This window comes from Coregonus clupeaformis, unplaced genomic scaffold (assembly GCF_020615455.1).
Source record: "Coregonus clupeaformis isolate EN_2021a unplaced genomic scaffold, ASM2061545v1 scaf0965, whole genome shotgun sequence".
NCBI classification, from domain to species: domain Eukaryota; kingdom Metazoa; phylum Chordata; class Actinopteri; order Salmoniformes; family Salmonidae; genus Coregonus; species Coregonus clupeaformis.
The window spans coordinates 34,612-54,141 of NW_025534419.1; the positions used below are offsets into that span (position 1 = coordinate 34,612).

The following is a 19,530-nucleotide window of genomic DNA, read 5'->3' on the forward strand; positions in this document are numbered from 1 at the left end:
AGCGATATAAATAGTTTTAGGAACTCAGTCGGGGTTTCAAGTTACTGTTGAGAGTTAGAATAGTAGAATACACAAGGTGCAATTTCAGAATTTGGTTGTGCATCAGCAGTTTTCCTCTTGTAATTTCAGGTTGGATAAAAGCAGTAATCAAATGTCCATATTGCATGGACTAATAAAGTATATCTTATCTTAATCATGGTCGAATTACCGACCGGGCACACAGGGCACATGCCCACGGGGCCTCAATTGATGTTGTTAGTCACTCTCACTCAGATATCATATTAACGTGGTATAAATCATGGCAAAATATGTAGAATTGCAGGAAATTAGCCTAAAAGAAAATAAACAAAATCTCCACCCTATTTCAAAATGTGTAGAATTGCAGGAAATTAGCTGTAAAGCCAACAACATTTTGCTTAGGGCCCCCAAATGGCTAGAGCCGGCCCTGCATCCAGCACAAATACACCAGGCTGCTCTGTTATTCTTGTGCCTTTAGTGAAACATTTCAGTGTGGAATGCTTTAATGTCTGCATGATGGTTCAATCAAGACTTTCGAGGATAATTGAATTAGAAAATTGGTCGGTGCTAGCCGGTGGTTTTCAAAGGGAGCCACGATTAATCATACATCATTCACTGCCCTCGACCATAAGCAACCATAAGGACCCTGTGAATCACCTTAAATGGAAGATTACACTCAAAGTGAAAGATTTAAAGGGTTCCAGGCAACTTATAATGTTCTAACTCATTAAGAGAAAATGGCTTTTAGGTAGGAAAAGTCTTAGACAAACAGAGAATCAGGGCTTTGAGGAAAGTTGCATGGTAGGCTGACACAGCAACTTTGAAACACTTTTTATCTCCATTAAATATTTAGTAAGGCATGTTATCTATCTTGGATATGGCTAGCTGCCGTAAATAAAGGAAGATGAAAGAAGTTGTGAAAGAGCTGACATCAACATAAATGTGGTTATTTTAGGAGATTATTTTCCTTTATGTCTTAATGTAAATTAAATATTTGAACAAACTCACAATCCTGAGAAGTCTTCTGCACTAATACCCACTGATGCTCTGGCTCCATGTCTCCAGTAGGCAAAGCATCCTGCATCTTGTCAAGTCCACAGCAGCACCGCCCATATGGAGAAGAGGTGGGACGCTGACTGACACTTGACTGTCGGCAACTAATCACAACCCCATTCTGTCAAAGCCCCAAAAAACTCCAGAAATGACTCAGCATACCTTTAAGCTTAATACATATATTTTAGGTAGTAACTGGCAAGAAGACTATGTTGATACAAAACATGCATTTGTCGGTTAAAGATAGACATTTATTATTTCCATAACCCCATAAAATAACTTCAAACAGAATAGAAATGAGGAATCAAAAGGAACCGTAGAAGAATAGTCAGGACTGTTTCAAATACAGCACTTTTCTCTTCAACTGTTCTCTTTTAAATTGACATTTATTGATACCAACAACCTCTGAGAGGGTCTTTGTAGCTTTTAGGATTCAATATTAGAGATGGAAGCAGAGATATTCCATATTGAAAAGTCCAAATTCAATACTACTGAGAAACAATACCTACAATCTTATTAAGTCTGTTTGTTTATTCAAATGGCAAACTTAGCTTGATCCGACAGTTAATTTCAGCTGTTATTTTGCAGCAACCTTTAAAAAAATACAGCCAGCTCTACCTTATTGCAGCAGCCATTTTACATAAAAGAAAAACGAACATGTACATTCTACATAGAAACCACATAAAGTTCAAATAACATAACATTCCTCTTAAGTCTCTCTTAACTTCTCCAGCTCTTTCTGCTTATTCACACTGGATCAAATACCTCACACTCCCATTAAGCCTGAGAAAGAATCATTATTAATACTGGCCTTATACTAATGAAGTATAATTTCATTAGGATTTAATCAATGCAAATCTAAAGCATACGTGCCTTGCAATACTATTGTGGCAATTTCAAATAAAGATATTTTCTTTTTTATATTTATCTTAATCTTCTTTGAATAGCCCCCTTGGTTCAATATGAACTTAACCTTTTCCTTTGTGCTCTGTCATTGCTGCTGAAGATAGGGCGCCCTCTGTCAGTCACTCAAATCATTACTGTAAAAAAAAGGGAGTCCGTACATAACATTCTATACTGTACTATAAGTGCATATAGGACAGAGAGACATATTATATATATATATATAAAATGAAAGACAGAAATATTAACATTAATAGTCTGTATTTACTAACTGCCTGCAATCATTCAGCCACTAAAAACTATCAATAGTAATATATAAAACAAGATAATGTAGAGTTTAACATTTATAAATATGTTTACCATTTATCAATACTGACCTTATATGTTTTGCTGTATATATGATGGAGAATCTACAAATATAGGTAGAATCTACAAATATATCTGAAACAAAAAACAAATACCAGAAACACAGTTTATAAAGGCATAATAAGTATAAAGATGTATGTCAGATTATAGTTATACAATAATATTTGACACAAATATCAGGTCAAATTAAGAGCAGGTAACATTTATAATGAACAAGTACAATTCTCAAAATGTAAATATGTACATACAATCCCTTCATAAAAACTCAGCTTCCTCTCTTGGATGGAAACGTCCAGTGCAATATCATGTCATACTGTCCTTCATAATAGCCAGTGTAGGCTCTGCCCCACTGCCCCCAACTAGAAGTTATGCTTCCTCCAGTTGAGAGAGTGCCTCCTCTTCCTCTTCCTGTGGCACTGCTCTCTCTTCTCTGGCCAGGGGAAGCCGCCCTCGGCTGCTCTGTACACCTCGTCGTATTCATCGCTGTCAGAGTCCTCCTCGGCTGCAGGGAAGGCCCTGTCTGGGAACACCTCCCTGAGTCTGGAGCTGAAAAATGTCTCCAGGCTGCGACCTGCCTGGGCCACCTCTGAGTCCGGCTGGAGGACAGACCAGACAGTGAAACCAGACATTAAACACAGCTCATCTCAGGTTTTACTACTGTGACCTGGATCAGTACTTATTATTGCATTGTGGGACATTTCAAAATGTAAATGATACAATAAAATATGCCTTTGTAATATAGCACTGAAAGAGTGGTCAATATATAAAGTTTAACCTCTATCACTAACATATAAAGTTTAACCTCTATCACTTAATCTATATCACTTACATAATTGAACTTTGCACAGTTCCTGAACATGAGGGAGACATCAGCCACAAACTCCTCAGGTGAATAGTAGTGGTGAGTGCTCCTCTTACTGAGTTTGGCCCTGATCACAGACAGATCCATGGGCCTTTTGATTATCTGGTAGTAGTGGCGAGCCTAGGTTTCAAAACACACACAAATCACATTTTATTAAACCAGATCACTGTGTTTTTGTGGAGTAGTGTGAATACTAACATGCTGATTAAGAATAAGATGGGGATCACTCACCAGTGGACTGACCGGCTCATGGAAGGGAGCACTTAGCATGTTGCTGCAGATCAACAGAGTCAACCTCTCACATTTCTACAGAGAGGGAACAACATTGATTGCTTATGATAAATAACACTTACTGTAACTAGTAGGTGTGAAACCACACATACAGAAGACATTGAGCCCTCCTTGACACTACTGACTGGTCATTACCGATAATATTTTGAGTCCAGTGTCAGTTGAGACTTGAAGATATTTCATTTCAATTTTCATAATGAAGAATAATACTTACTCTCTGGTCACAAGCAGAGAGCCCATGAGGCAGTGGCTTTCCTGAACGTTCTACAGCCAGCCTCTGGTTCTCACAGTCATACTCCACCTCTGGCTGCTGGATATCTCTGCAGAAGGTACACACCCAGTCACCCCTGAAGTGGGAGAGGACATAGAGGCAGACATTGGTTATCCTCAACCACAGAGCAGTAGTGTAGACAGGACTGATGAATGAGAGAAGTGAGGCGGTGTCCCAAATGGCACCCTATTCTCTGTATAGTGCACTACTTTTGACCAGAGCCCTATGAGCCCTGGTCAAAAGTAATGCATTATATAGGGAATCGGATGCCATTTGGGACCCAGTCTATGACTTATGGTGGTGAGAGGACTTACGTGGGGAAGCTGAGGAGAGAGGGCACATGGCAGGACAGGTGGAAGACTTTGGGACAGCTGTCACAGCACAGAAGGTCTCCTCCGATCAGACACACGGCACAGAAGTCTTCACTCTCCATCTCCATGGTCTCTGCGCCAGGCAGGGCCTGCTCGGCTCCTTCACAATGCCTCTGTGGACCAGGGTCTGCAGGCAGGACCCTCTGGGCTGGAGAGGACTCCACTCCTGGGTCAGGACTTAGAGAGGCTGGGTCAGGATTGATAGAGGTTGGGTCAGGGGCTGAGTCTGGCTCCGATTCCAGATCTGGTCCAGATTCTGCAGACCCTAGTGATTCAGGGGGTTGTGCACAGTCTGATTCCAGGTCTGAATCTAATCCTGGACGTGTTTCAGATGGAAAACGGGGATCTGAGTCAGGATCAGGTTGGAGGTCCGATTCCATATCAGCCTCCGATTCCGCATCAGCATCCAGGTCTTCACCATTCTCTGATTCTAAACCATTCTCTGATTCTTCACCACCTTCTGATTCCACTCTAGGTTCTGATTCCACACTAGGTTCTGATTCCACACTAGGTTCTGATTCCACACTAGGTTCTGATTCTACACTAGGTTCAGATTCCACACTAGGTTCAGATTCTGTAGCAGCCTCATCAGGAGATTCCTCATCAGCAACTGATTCCAGATCAGCCTCCGATGCAGACTCAGCTTGAGGGTCAGATTCTGGTTGTGAGTCAGACTCTTGCTGAGGATCCGATTCTCGTTGTGGGTCCGAGTCCAGTTCAGGGTCAGAAACAGCTTCTGAGATTGACCTGGGATCTGAGTCAGAGTCAAGGTCAGGTGCAGAGAAAGGTGGAGGTGATATAAGATCAGTGGCGGGTACTTGCAGTGTGAGCTCTTTGTGAGGACTGTGTCTTCCATGCTCAGGCCAATCATTGATTACTGGAGGTGGGAGAGATAGATTGATTGTGTGTCTCTCTGAGTATTGTTTCTCCAGAGATGGGTTGACCGTTGAGACCTCGGCTTCTTTTGATATTCCCTGTAGACAAAGTACAGAGTTTGAAATGTAAAACATGCCAGTAGAATTATACCCTGATCTGAAACACATTGCAATTTAGTTCAGACCTAGCCTCTTCTAGTCTAATTGCTGCCGCTTATAAGAGCCAGCTGGTGAACAAAACTAGTTCAGACATAATGTTTATTGTGGTTATGAAACTAGTATAATCTGACATCATAGACTTTCTGGAAGAGAAGAGAGCTCACAGTGTTTTAGTGGAGCTTACCTCAGTCATCTTGTCCTTCCATCCCCTCTGTGGAACAGGTCCGGTCCTTTCTGTCGCAGTGCCTGGCAGAGGGTCACTCTGTCGCCGCCCCTGTGGTGGGATCCGGGACACCAGGATCTTCAGCCTTTCCAAACACACCACTGGAACCTTGGAACTGGAACTCCCAGGTTCCTTCTGAACTCTCTGTCACTGATGTATCAAGAGGGAAGTGATGACGCAACATAACTTTAGCTTTTTCCCTTTTGACTTCAACTTCTTTTTTGAAGATTAGTGTGATGTTTAAATAGAATGTACCTGTTGTCTCGAGTCTTTCTTGGTATTCTGTATTTTCCTTTGACGTCATGCCCAGTCTCATCATATGCATAGACATAATCTGGTAAACAGGGGAAAGAATAATCATTTGATGAATCCATTTAGCTGATGTGAAAGCAGAATTTGGATATTAGTGATGATGATACTGTATTCATCTCTCAGTGTTCATATGAGAGCATATTGTTACTACATAATCAGAAAATATTTATCTACAGTTATATATATATATATATATACAGTACCAGTCAAAGGTTTGGACACACCTATTCATTAAAGGGTTTTTCTTTATTTTTACTATTTTCTACATTGTAGAATAATAGTGAAGACATCAAAACTATGAAATAACACATATGGAATGATGTAGTAACCAAAAAAGTGTTTAAAAATCAAAATATATTTTTTCTTTTAGATTCTTCAAAGTTGCCACCCTTTGCCTTGATGACAGCTTTGCACACTCTTGGCATTCTCTCAACCAGCTTCATGAGGTAGTCACCTGGAATGCATTTCAATTAACAGGTGTGCCTTGTTAAAAGTGAATTTGTGGAATTTCTTTCCTTCTTAATGCGTTTGAGCCAATCAGTTGTGTTGTGACAAAGTAGGGGTGGTATACAGAAGATAGCCCTATTTAGTAAAAGACCAAGTCCATATTATGGCAACAACAGCTCAAATAAGCAAAGAGAAACGACAGTCCATCATTACTTTAAGACATCAAGGTCAGTCAATCCGGAACTTTGAAAGTTTCTTCAAGTGCAGTCGCAAGAATCATCAAGCGCTATGATGAAACTGGCTCTCATGAGGGCCGGCACAGGAAAGGAAGACCCAGAGTTACCTCTGCTGCAGAGGATAAGTTCATTAGAGTTGCCAGCCTCAGAAATTGCAGCCCAAAGAAATGCTTCACAGAGTTCAAGTAACAGACACATCTCAACGTCAACTGTTCAGAGGAAACTGCGTGAATCAGGCTTTCATGGTCAAATTGCTACAAAGAAACCACTACTAAAGGACACCAATAATAAGAAGAGACTTGCTTGGGCCAAGAAACATGAGCAATGGACATTAGACCAGTGGAAATCTGTCCTTTGGTCTGGAGTCCAAATTAGAAATGTTTGGTTACAACCGCCGTGTCTTCCCACCGTGAAGCATGAAGGAGGAGGTGTGATGGTGTGGGTGTGCTTTGCTGGTGACACTGTCTGTGATTTATTTAGAATTCAAGGCACACTTAACCAGCATGGCTACCACAGCATTCTGCAGCGATACGCCATCCCATCTGGTTTGGGCTTAGTGGGACTATCATTTGTTTTTCAACAGGACAATGACCCAACACACCTCCAGGCTGTGTAAGGGCTATTTTACCAAGAAGGAGAGTGATGGAGTGCTGCATCAGATGACCTGGCCTCCACAATCACCCGACCTCTAACCAAATGAGATGTTTGGGATGAGTGAAGGAAAAGCAGCCAACAAGTGCTCAGCATATGTGGGAACTCCTTCAAGACTGTTGGAAAAGCATTTCAGGTGAAGCTGGTTGAGAGAATGCCAAGAGTGTGCAAAGCTGTCATCAAGGCAAAGGGTGGCTACTTTGAAGAATCTAAAATCTAAAATATATTTTGATTTTTTAAACACTTTTTTGGTTACTACATGATTTTATATGTGTTATTTCATAGTTTTGATGTCTTCACTATTATTCTACAATGTAGAAAATAGCAAAAAATAAAGAAAAACCCTTGAATGAATAGGTGTGTCCAAACTTTTGACTGGTACTGTATATATATTTATATATATATATATCTATAGTAAGGTGTAGTTTATTATTGCCATGGTGTACAATATTGGCAGGTAGATCTGAATTGCAGTGTAAAGTGCATACGTAAATAAATCAATAATGTGAGAAATGTAAATTATATTGTATAATAATACATAAATAAATAATAAATGTATAATATTTGGAAGTTAAGTGGCTCAGTACCTGGCTCTGTCTTGTAGATGGTCAAAGGTGACAGGCGCAGGCTGGGCTGGCCTCTGGAGGGAGGAGTGGCTAAGGATCTCTCCCAGGAGGCCACAGATCGTATCACTCCATCAGAAGACAGCCTCCTCCGCCTGAGATCCATACAACCATGCTAAGGGAGGGAATCAGTCATCGTCAACATCAACTACTTTATCAAGCACAGACACCAACCATATTTTACATCCAAAGTCTGTCAAAATAAGGAGACGTGACACCTTAGTGTTAGCTTTAGGAATGTGTTTAGTAAGATAAACCAGATATCGTTACAAAGCATTATGGGTATTGTACTACATCATGCTACAAAGGCAACTGCAGAGACAACAATAAGAAAAGGTGTTGCCGCCAAAAACGTGGAATCTGATTGACCCAAAAAGGTAATTTTGTTGGAATGCAATTAAAAGAATACATCTGTAATCAGATACATTTACCTTTAAACAGCAACACTAGCAGCTGTGTCCAATTTGTTTGCAATAAAAGCAAATGGACTCATTGCTGTATCAGTTCTGTTTTTTGGTAATGTGTTTTACCCTCTGCAAAGAATTTACAGTGCCATGTGTGTAACAAGAACAAGGTTTTAAGTCTGAGAGCCAAACCTCTCTACCACATATGTATCTCTTTAAAATCTAATCCCAAACTGCTGAGACTGTGCCTTAAAATAACTTTTTCATCTGACATATTGTAATAGATACAGTATTTGGAATAATGTTTTCTTTTACAATGTTATTTTCTTTGTAGCTATACTGTAATGTCCCTAATGGAACTGTATAATGGCATGTCTCTTATAAAAGCCTTATCAGAACAGCCTTAACAGCTAGACAGACTTAAGAAGCTGACATGTAATAATGCAAGTTGAAGAGAATATGCATGACTATAAGTGTCCATTAATTGTCCGTTGAACATTTTATAATAGATGCCAGTCATTTATTGATAATTGCTTTTCTCAAGTCGGCCATAAGCTTTTATCTGCACTCTCCTTGGTAGCAGTAGGCATAGAATGACATGAATTATAGGATCTCTATGGCAGCAGGTCTCTGTTCATTAATGGGTTAATGGGTTACCTGGTCTGCCCTGCGACCCCGTTCCATGGCTGCTGTTGCTGTTGCTAGGCTGTGGGTGGCCCCCAGGGGCCTGTCTGTGGAGGGGCTGCTGGAGGAGCCTGCCAGTTCTGGTGGGTTGCTCTGGGATCGACTCTTCCTCCCACACAGTGAGCTGGGCCTGCTGCTCTGAGCATCAACACTGAACCCATGGGCCGTCACAGACATCTCCAGTGAAGTGGATCTCTGTCAGGACACAGAAACACAAAGGCAGACCGCCTCAGCACACTGTACTCTTGCTGACTGAGCATCATACAACACAGGTGCATCTATTAATGTCATAGCAACAGAGAGACAGTGCGGTGGTGGGAGGTGTGAGGCGGAACAACCTTCAGTCTCACACGCACGCACTAAGGACACCACTCAGAATCCATTCTGTGAGCCCGGCCTGTCTGATTAAAAACAACACAATCGCTACAAAGCCCATTCATTTCAGCGAGAGATGGCCCACACAACTGCTCACAACACCGTTATTCTACTGATAATGAAGGGTTTAGTTACAACACCAATTATCGTATGTAAATCCACCGTCAGAAGTGCGTTAGCTAGGCTCCTTTGAATAAGCGGCATTAGCACATCACAGATTAGACTCTCTTTCTGTCTCTCCTCCATTGGCCTTCTCCTCTCATCACCATTTCACTAATGCCTGTTTTCCAAAAAGCCCCCAGCAACTGTGTCCCTGTGCTAATGCTGCCATACGCCTGACTAAGCTCCAGCACTAGCCTGTGTTTTCAGCACCCCTCCTCTTCCTCTCACCTCTCCTCCACTCCATTTTTTCTCTGTCTTATTTTTCACAGTTCGCCACACACCATGGAGATGTAGGCCAGCTGACACACCATGGAGATTTAGGTCAGCTGACACGGAGCATGTGCTCATAATTACCACATGATTAAAACACTTACCTGATCCGCGCCCCGAGGAGAGGTGTGAAGGAGTCTAAATGCAGAGAAAATAGCTATAATCCTCTTCTAGAGGACGAGGGAGAGAGACAGAAGACAGGGATGTATCTGAGAGAAGGGTACCCAGAGCTGAAATCAACCTGCCAGCTCCACCAATTCCCCAAGTGTCTCATTATTACCAGGTTAAGTACGTATGTGGCTGCGCCCAAGCGCTTTTTCTTTTCACTTTCACTCACTGTGTCTTGGCAAGGCGGAAATAATGTGCCTCTGTTGTTGTAATCATGCAGGAGGAACATTTTTGATCGGTGATCATTCGGTTGCTCAATCGCTGGTACCAAGGGTACTAATAATAAACAGTATCATCTTTTTTTAACTTTACTGCAATGCTGCACTTAAGTTTTTTATATATTTCAGCATAGCTGGTGCTTTGATTGTGTTAGTGTGGCTCTTTCTTAAGCATCGTCCCTTCTTCAAAACGGAAGCCACTCAGGTTTCTGTAGCACCATCTGTTTTCAGGGCAGCTGTCAACCACTGTGACTGAACATTTGGCATAAATAAATTTATTGCCAGCATTATTTCAATATCCGCTGTATGTAGATATTGAGACAGGAAATACTGCTGTCAGCCTGGGTTTAAGACTTGCAATCATGCAAAGCTCCCTGAGGTACAATGTGCTTTGAGCTTCAATTATAACACCATGAAACCAATTTACTGTATCCAGCCTTCCCTCAACCCATTGGCTTTTTATTCTGCCATAATGCACAACTGAAGTGAAACAATGGCTGTACCTTGCACTATTCTCCTCAGGACAGGTGTGAGACCTGTGGTTTGTGTGTGAGTGTATGTGTGCATGGCCAGAAGCGAGGCAGAGCTGAGGCATGTGTGTTACTGTGAGTCTGAGAGGTGTTTGTGAGCAAGAGCGTGTGTTTTGACACCTCTAAGCTCAGAGTGTGTGGTGAGGTCTATAAGGCCATAGAGAATGAGGAGGGACATGTGTCATCACTGGGGAGTCAACAGAGTGAAAGCCAAATGAGGTTGTGGGACCTATACAGCTCTCTGGTCAACAGACAACAATGGGGGAACTCCAACTGGGGCCAAAAACTGTTCTCCTTCCAAAAGTGCACTATCGCTGAGCAAACATGGACAGCTTTACTAAGTTGATATGGTTTAAGCATCTCTGATGCGAAGAAACAATGTTCATTATCGTGTGCTCTGGTCAACTCACCCTGCCATCTCTGCAGTCTCTGGATGGCTGTGTAGTCCTGGCCTCCTGCTGCTCTTCCCCCTGCTGCTCCACTGTCAGCTCAGCCTCTAGGGGAGCCAGGAGCTGCTGCTGTTGCTGCTGTTGTTGCTGCTGCTGCTGGGTGTGCGTCTGCGCTCTCCTCTCCTGCTGGATCCCTTCTGTCAGCACCTCTCTGTCCACCACTGTCTGTGCATAGGTCTTCTCCCTGCCCCCCTCCTGGATCTTCTCTGTCAACACCTCTCTGTCCACAGCTGGCTGCCCAGGAGTCTGCTCTCTCTCTCTGCTGGCCTGTTGGCCCTGGCCTTCCCTGGCCCCGTCTGTTGCTGGCTGTGCAAGAGTGTCAGGAAGCGGCTGAATCTGTGGCTGGTACAGGGCTGTGGCTGGGGGCTGGAGTCCAAGACCTCCACTGTTGGAGCTGTAGCTGAGCAGGCCTGGGTCAGCAGCCGGGAGATGTGCTGGCTGCTGGGGACGCTGCATGGAGGAGGGCACCACGGCTGGTGGACCTGGAGGACTGTCAGGGCCCCAGCACCTCAGCAGCTGACTCTGGTGCAGGGCCAGGGAAGGAGAGCTGAGGGTGGACTGGGCACACCTGGCAGAGTAGGGGTTGGGTTCCCGCTGGGTCTTGTCCAGCTGCACAGCTGGCTGTGGGGGTATGCAGTGGAGGCAGCACATCTGGGGCTGACAGCAGGCCTGGAAGGCACAGCCCTGCTCCCGCCCTCCATGGCACACAGATGGCAGGGACAAGCAGGTGATAGGCTGGGGCCTCAGGATGCTGGGGAAGGCCACGCCCTCAGAGTAGGAGCGATTTCCCCCCTCGGCAGTGAGCTGACCTAGAACAACAGAGATACTTGTAGTTTAGGAACAAGGACTGGTCTCCAGTAGGACGGCATTAAATGCAACACTTTCAGTAATTACATACAACCAGTTTACAACCAGTCACTGCAGCCAAGCTATTGCAGCCAAGTCATTTAAGCCTTAGTTTACCCAAAGTTGAGATCTGCTTAGTCCAGTAGCTGGCATCCCAGTTGAACTTGATCTTCACCGGGAGCCAGGCGTCTGAGTGGAGCGGGGGTTCAAGCAGGCGCTGCATCTGGAGAGAAATCTAAAGGAGGAGAGGTGTACTGTAAGCCAAAATGACATTTTTTCCATAATCAACTCCAAAAAAATGGCCTTGCATTTTACACATCGGCAAAAGAATGGCCTTGTGTTTGACCTGCACACCCACCCCTCTGTCCCTTCAGACCTACCAGCTCCCTGCTGAAGAGCAGTGGGTTCTTGAGGTGGTGGGCCGTTGCCCAGCTGATGAAGTTCTGCACGTGGTCCAGCTGGCTGCACATCTCTATCGCCCCCTGCAGCTGGTCCTCCAGACGCCGCTGGAAGTCCTCAGAGATCTTCTACACACACAAATACACACACACACACACAGAGGCAGACAGAAACATGCTCATGTGTAATTGCTGGCATGGAGAGCGCGTAGTACAGATGGAGAGAGAGGGGCTAATCAATGGCTCATTTTTCGCCGGATTTCATTCTTAAGATCCCTGCTTTTTTGACAGATCATTATTGCCTCTCCATCGCGAGCGGTCAGGGCTGATTAGATAATGTTGGGCGCGCTCCTGATTGGGAACATGTACATTCATGGTCAGCTAGACACTGGAGATGAATGCCCCCGGAAACATAGAGAGAGAGGAGAGAGAGAGAGAGAGAGAGAGAGAGAGAGAGAGAGAGAAGAGAGAGAGAGAGAGAGAGAGAGAGAGAGAGAGAGAGAGAGAGAGAGAGAGAGAGAGAGAGAGAGAGAGAGAGAGAGAGAGAGAGAGAGAGAGAGAGAGAGAGAGAGAGAGAGAGAGAGAGAGAGAGAGAGAGAGAGAGAGAGAGAGAGAGAGAGAGAGAGAGGGGGAAAGTCATTACCTCCAGTTGCTCTATTAATAGGTTGGCCCGTTTGTTCAGCTCATTCATCATAATCATCTTTGCCATTTTAATCTGGTTCTCAGCCTTCCTCTGCGTGATCTTTACACCGTGCAGCCTGAGAGGAGCACAGAGAAAATGACATTCTGATTACTGACAGAGAAACCAAAACAGTTGAGGAATTGTGGTGTATAAGTGCTTTATTGCACTTGGATGCTTTACAAATGTTAGATGGGTATTTCATTCAGAGTTGGATAGTGTTTTGTATATGATCTTTGAGAGGACATATACATGTCATCAACATTGCTCTGGTAAATTCTAGCCAAGTTTCTGAGACCACCAGCTGTTGGCTTTACACTTGCTTTATGAGATCAGCGTATACACTTGATCATTCTCCACATCTGTCTGTATTGTACAAGTGGAGCTTACCTGTCCTCTATCTGTTTGGCTGTGCTCTCCACTGCAGACCTCCTCTCCTCCAGCTGAGCCACCAGGCTCTCAAACTGCCACTGTTGGTCCTGCAGGGCCTTACCAACGTGCACCAACCTGAGGACAAACAGCCATCACAGTGGGTCAAATAATACAATAGAAACCCCCTTATCCTCACCACTTTACACCGTTTCATTTAAAGCATCTCCTTGAGGGCTAGTTACTGCATGACGTTAGGGGCTTTTGGGACCACTAATGCACTGCAAAATCACAGTCTACAGGGCAACGTATCATATTAACTGAATTAGAATTAGGCAGGCTGAAGTTATGCACCAGACACAATGCAGGAGGTTTTTAACCTGCTGTTAGCCCCTCACTGTAATGCCCTTGTGCCGTGTCTAAGGACTGACCTGTGGTTCTTGTGGGCGGACAGGTGACAGCTGCTGCAGCACATGAGGTCACAAGACTCGCAGAAGAGCTCCAAGGGCTCCTGTCTGTGAGAGTGGCACATGAGGAGGGGGCGGCCACACGACCCAGGGCCTAGCGGGCAGAGAGGGGGAGGGGGGAGAGAAACATAGCATTACCACAGAGAAGGACTAAACAAGCAATTCACACATACAGCTAAAGGTGTTGGGAGGAATTGGTGCTGTACAATCAAATAAATTCACAAAGATATATCATGCAAACAAAAGTGGCCTACTAAAAGACAACTGTATAACATTACTGTCTGGCAGAGCACAGTTTATGTATATCAACGTTTTATTCTATTTTTATATCAAGCTACAAGATAAACTACTATTTCGCTGAATGTTTCCTGTTAAGTTTTGTTTCATTTAGTTAAAAAATTATCTGCAATCTCACTCTACTCTATTTTAGAGTTGAAAAATACATTGAATCTGATATTGGCCTCAAGTAACATGCATTTGATGAGTCATTCAGTATCATCATCATTCCAAAACTATTTTAGGTTGGGGAAATATGGCATGCTTTAAATCTAGTAAATATTTCTGGGCTTGAAGAATGGGTAAACAGATGGAAAATAGGGCAGAGAGAGAAATTATTTGATCGGAGAAATGAAAGACCAGTGCCAATCTAGATTAATAACTTTGTTCGTTGGCTTTTGAAGAATCAAACAAAACCTTCACACCGCAGGATGTAGACAGTAACAAATGCTGCTGGAGAACAAATTACTTTCATGTGTGCATGCATAAACGGCCATGTTTTAAAAATAAATGCAGCATTAGTCATTTGATTTGCAATATAATGAGAGTTCCTACTCTTATGCAAATGATCTGTATAAATAGCTGTAAATGTGATTCTTATGCAGCACATATGAGACTTCCTGCCCAAGGTTATCACTTCCTCACACTAAGGTGTGTCCCAAATAGCACCTGTTCCCTATAGGGCTCTGGCCAAAAGTAGTGCACTATGTAGAAATAGGGTATCATTTGGGACAGAGTCCAAGTAATCACCATGTGGCATATGTTTATTTACTTCAAAACTGGACCCAAATTGACTGAAGCCTTTAATTGACTTTTAAGAACAATAATGACTATTTTATCCTGATGCTGGTGTTTATTTTCCCTCTTGGGTAATTATTGTGTCATGAAACAGTGTGCATTACACTCGGAGTAGGCCTAAGCATTGCTATGAGGGGTTGACTGAGAAGACTGGGTGGATGTCCAGATGGCTATCTACTGTACACATTCAAGTTGGTCCTATGTCTATACTCTGGGGTGATGCAGAACGTTCTCCCACAGTCACAGACACACACGCAGGCACAAATGCACACACACACACACAAACGCACACACACACCACAAGGGGCAGGAAACAGATCACAACGTGATAGAGAGACCACAGGGTTATAATGAGTAAACACAGCCCCCAACAATACACAGTACTGCTGCTGCACACACACACACACACACACACACACACACACACACACACACACACACACACACACACACACACACACACACACACACACACACACACACTGCTAAGCATGGCCCTAGTTAGTACAGTCAATTAAACACTGACTCAACAGAACAGTAAAGCGCTCAACACAACCCTATAACAAAGCAAGCACATCATAGTTCATACTGCAAACTGCTGCACACAGGCCCACAGAGCCTTACTAAAGTCTCAGCTGAACATAGCTATCTGCTGAACGCAACCCTACTGCACTCTGCTGGACACACCAGTCCAATGAGCAGTGCCTTTTGCACAATGCTCTCCACAAGGCCTATTGTACACTGCGTAGCACAGCCCCAGTGCTCAGAGCTGAGTGACCACATCCTGCCTGCAGAGCAGCGCTTTCTCACCCACAACACTTTCAAACTGTTGTTCTCACGAAAACACAAAACCAAAACACTAACACACTAACACAGCAACACTTAGAGATGACAATAGAGGTGAGACGTGATCACAGAGTTACAGTATGATTTCACCTTTTAGCATCCAAGAGCGGAGACCTAGAAACGTAATTTTCAGCATCCGCAAATAATACCACACTGTTGCTACAAAAATAGTATCATTCTCTTAGTGTTCATTCTCTGAATGTGGGCCACATGATAAAAGGAATTGTAATACAATATAAGGATCTGCAGGAACCATTACTGTACCGCCAACCATTACAGGCTACATGCATAATTCATCACAATCCTTCCTACTGAGACATGATTAACAAACAAACATGGGAAAAAGTTGAAACAAAGAAACCAAACAGGTCTGATGATGACCCCGGGGAAACGAAGCCCATCCTCACACAACCTGCCAGAGACACCCGGATGTGGAGACTGGAGAGGCAGTGAGGGATCGGGGAACCTATCTGGGAGAGAGGGATGCTTGCCTGGTTCGGGTGGAGGCAAGGAGCTGGGGGCCATCTGGTCCCTCTGGTGCAGGTCGGCACATTGGGTAGTGGGCTTCTGGTGTTGGTGCAGGTCTGAGCACTGAGGGGTGGCTCTCTGGTGCTGGTGCATGTCTGTGCACTGGTAGCACAGCCACTTGTTGCAGAATGTACACAGGCTCTGGGCTAGCCGGGGCTCTGGGCACTCTGAGCAACGCTGCCACACACAGAGAAGACCTGTCATGTATTGACACTCCAAGCACGCACGCACACACACACACACCAAGCACGCACACACGCACACAGACAAAACAGCAAGGTCGTCTGATATAAAGATGGGGTGACATATGTCAGAAATATTTGTGTTACCTCCCTCTGTACTTTGGGCTACATCACACTCCTCAGAGCTGTTATTTGTGTCGATGCTCACACATTCTGAGCTATTCCCAGAGAATGTCAGATGCATTCGATCAAGTTCCTCAAAATGAAGCCATGTTGAGACTCACAGACACAAGCTGCTCAACCAGCTGATTCATTTCCCTTTTAATGCAGCTTAAAGTCAACTAGTAGCACAGAATGAAGTGCACTTTCAAATCAAATGTACTGAAATCACATATCAAAATACAGCTGCAACAATATAAGAAAACAGGTCCTACTGAAGTCATGCCAATTACACAGTATTATCCTTTCTTGTTTTAGAACACATTGTGTATATTTTCACCCTCACCACATTACAGCTAACAGTTAACATGAACCCCTCAGAGTTATTTGGAAAAATATTCATATTCACTTTGTTAGAAATACACTGAAGCACATCAAAGAGTTGAGAGAGTCTGAAAACCCTCGGGCTAAGACAGCAAATAATAAGTCTATGCATATACAGTCGTTCTATTTCTGCAATTGCCTCTACACACAGAGGCACAAACAATAGTAGAATAGAAAATCTGCTTGTGGGGAAAAAAGAGAGTTGAGCTAATCTGTGTCATCCATGTCATAGGAATGTTAATAGAATGAACGCCTTACCTTCTCCATGTCAGCGCTGGGATAATGTGTCCTCTAGTGAACGGTGGAGCTGGTAACCAGCAGAGCTGCTCTCGCTGTGGGAGGGAGAGGACAGCACAGCCTGACACTCACACACAGCACAGCAGCACTCACACTGACGCTTTTACCTGCGGCAGGAAGCAGCGTGCACCGAGAGGTGGCCCAAGAGAATATGGCTTACATGACAGCCTGCGTGCTGAGCTCTCCTCTCCTCGTCAGGTTCATCCGTGTGCAGGACTCCTCACAGAACAGAAGGAGAGGAGTGTCAAATTCAAATCCATCCCCTCTAACACACACACAAAAAAACATAATCCTTTTTCTTAAATAAGCCTGTGCATAATAATTGGGAATTAGGGAGATACGATAATTATTTTTTTTCTAGGGCGAAATATCCCCGGAAGCCCTTCCCAAAATGGAAGGAGAGGCCGAATGACCTACAATGTTGGAGGGAATTGTAAGCACTGCAAACGGGAGTGGAGCAGGCTGGGATGGGATGGGATGGGCTGTGGTGAGCTGTGCTGTGGTGGGCTGGGTTGTGGTGGGCTGCTGGTGACCTCCTTCTACATCCCTGTATCAGCACAAGGAGGGGACAGGTCCCTCTGGAGCCACACATGCTCACGTAGCACACCAAAACCGGGTCAGGCTCTGATGAGCACCAGATGGGAGTAGGAAACACTCCTGCGATTCCCTCTAAAACTATGAAATCAATTAAGATCTAATCACAGTATTGCAGAAGAGAAGGAATGGCACACTGCAAGGAAACAAAACTAACTTCATGGCTGGAAAGACAATCCATATACAGTAGTAGAGAGGAGGATCATGTTGTAATGGTCTTAAAATACAACAGCTAAAAGTGACACTATTAGAAGGGGGGATATGACTCCTCCCATTGTTGTAATGCTGACAGAGTTGTGGCAAAGACTAGTAAGACACCATCACTTCTGCTGCTCTGAGTCTGCCTAACACCAACCCCTGCAGCCTGACCTACAAATCTGACAACTTTCTCATCCTCTGGCACTTCACAGGGGAGCTAAAAACCATCCCATTCCCCATTGTGTGCTCAAAGACCCACTTTAAAACACAATTAGTCAAACCTAGCGGACCCCGCCTCTTGTTCACTCAGCTCTCCTGCTTTTTAAACCCCCCTCCTCCCCTTTCATACTCCCCATTTAGCTTTTAAAACAGAAAGGTGTTAGCACTATACCTCTCTGTGAGGGACAGCTCTCCTGCCCTGCTAAGTGAGGCCGGCACTGGATAAAAGGCAGCCTGAGAGAATGGCATCTCTAGAGATGTCACAATAATAGAAACGTCACTGGTGATTTCTCCCCTGAAAGCACACCTATGTAACATCCATTAACACTGAGGTGATGGGATCCAAGTGAAAAACCTTTACATTTGCAGAAAGCAAGACTATCTTCCACTGCAATGTCTCTTCCCTGTTCATACAATTATCTACCTAGCAACTGTAAATATTAATGACTTCTCTGGCCAAACTCCTCAACCACTCCCAGTGCTGTACACTGTAATGGAAAACTGTAAATTATAAGGTCATTTTTGGGTATTATCAACTGCAGCATACTGTCAATTATGGTGCATTGTGGGAAAATGTTGTGGGCGGGGAAATAACTGCTGTAATTCCACCCCACAGAATACAGTACCGTACCATAGCTTTGGAGTCCAAAAACCTTTTGACCACTAGTGGGTGCATGGTATTGTTGTTTCTGGCTCATTAACATACACTTAATATACAAAAGTATGTGGACACCCCTTCAAATTAGTGGATTCGGTTATTTCAGCCACAACTGTAAGTTACACCAGATTGACCGCAGGGCAGATGATACTGACTTGTTGAGTGCCTATTAATTAAAATCGAGAACACAGCCATGCAACCTCCATAAACAAACATTGGCAGTAGAATGGCCTTACTGAAGAGCTCAGTGACTTTCAACATGGCACCGTGTAGGATGCCACATACCATGGAAACCATGTGTTTGATGTATTTGATACCATTCCACTTAATCCATGAGCCTGTCCTCCCCAATTAAGGTGCCACCAACCTGCAGTGGTTATATAATATACTAAAATAAAATTATAAATATATAAAATACTTGTTCTCCCCACTGTATAACTGTAGATAAATACCTTCCTGATTATATAGTAACAATATGCTCCCTAAGTCAAAGAGAGTACACACTAACAAAGGAAATAGAAGGTCTAACAGAACAGATACAGTGAGGGAAAAAGGTATTTGATCCCCTGCTGATTTTGTACGTTTGCCCACTGACAAAGACATGATCAGTCTATAATTTTAATGGTAGGTTTATTTGAACAGTGAGAGACAGAATAACATCAAAAAAATCCAGAAAAACGAATGTCAAAAAATCTTATGAATTGATTTGCA

At 43.8% G+C, this 19,530-nt stretch overlaps 1 protein-coding gene across 1 annotated transcript; it reads right to left on the reverse strand.

The window, feature by feature from the left end:
* Positions 1 to 1,240: 1,240 nt before the first annotated feature.
* LOC121556194 (tripartite motif-containing protein 66) lies at positions 1,241 to 17,830 on the reverse strand. The gene is given in 17 exon segments (XM_045217214.1): positions 1,241 to 2,936; positions 3,170 to 3,322; positions 3,434 to 3,508; positions 3,708 to 3,840; positions 4,079 to 5,109; positions 5,354 to 5,532; positions 5,535 to 5,542; positions 5,648 to 5,726; positions 7,626 to 7,776; positions 8,723 to 8,944; positions 10,883 to 11,730; positions 11,885 to 12,002; positions 12,148 to 12,294; positions 12,809 to 12,923; positions 13,235 to 13,351; positions 13,645 to 13,774; positions 16,092 to 17,830. Coding segments are annotated over 17 exon segments (3,984 nt in total). The 5' UTR covers positions 16,333 to 17,830; the 3' UTR covers positions 1,241 to 2,699.
* Positions 17,831 to 19,530: the final 1,700 nt, after the last annotated feature.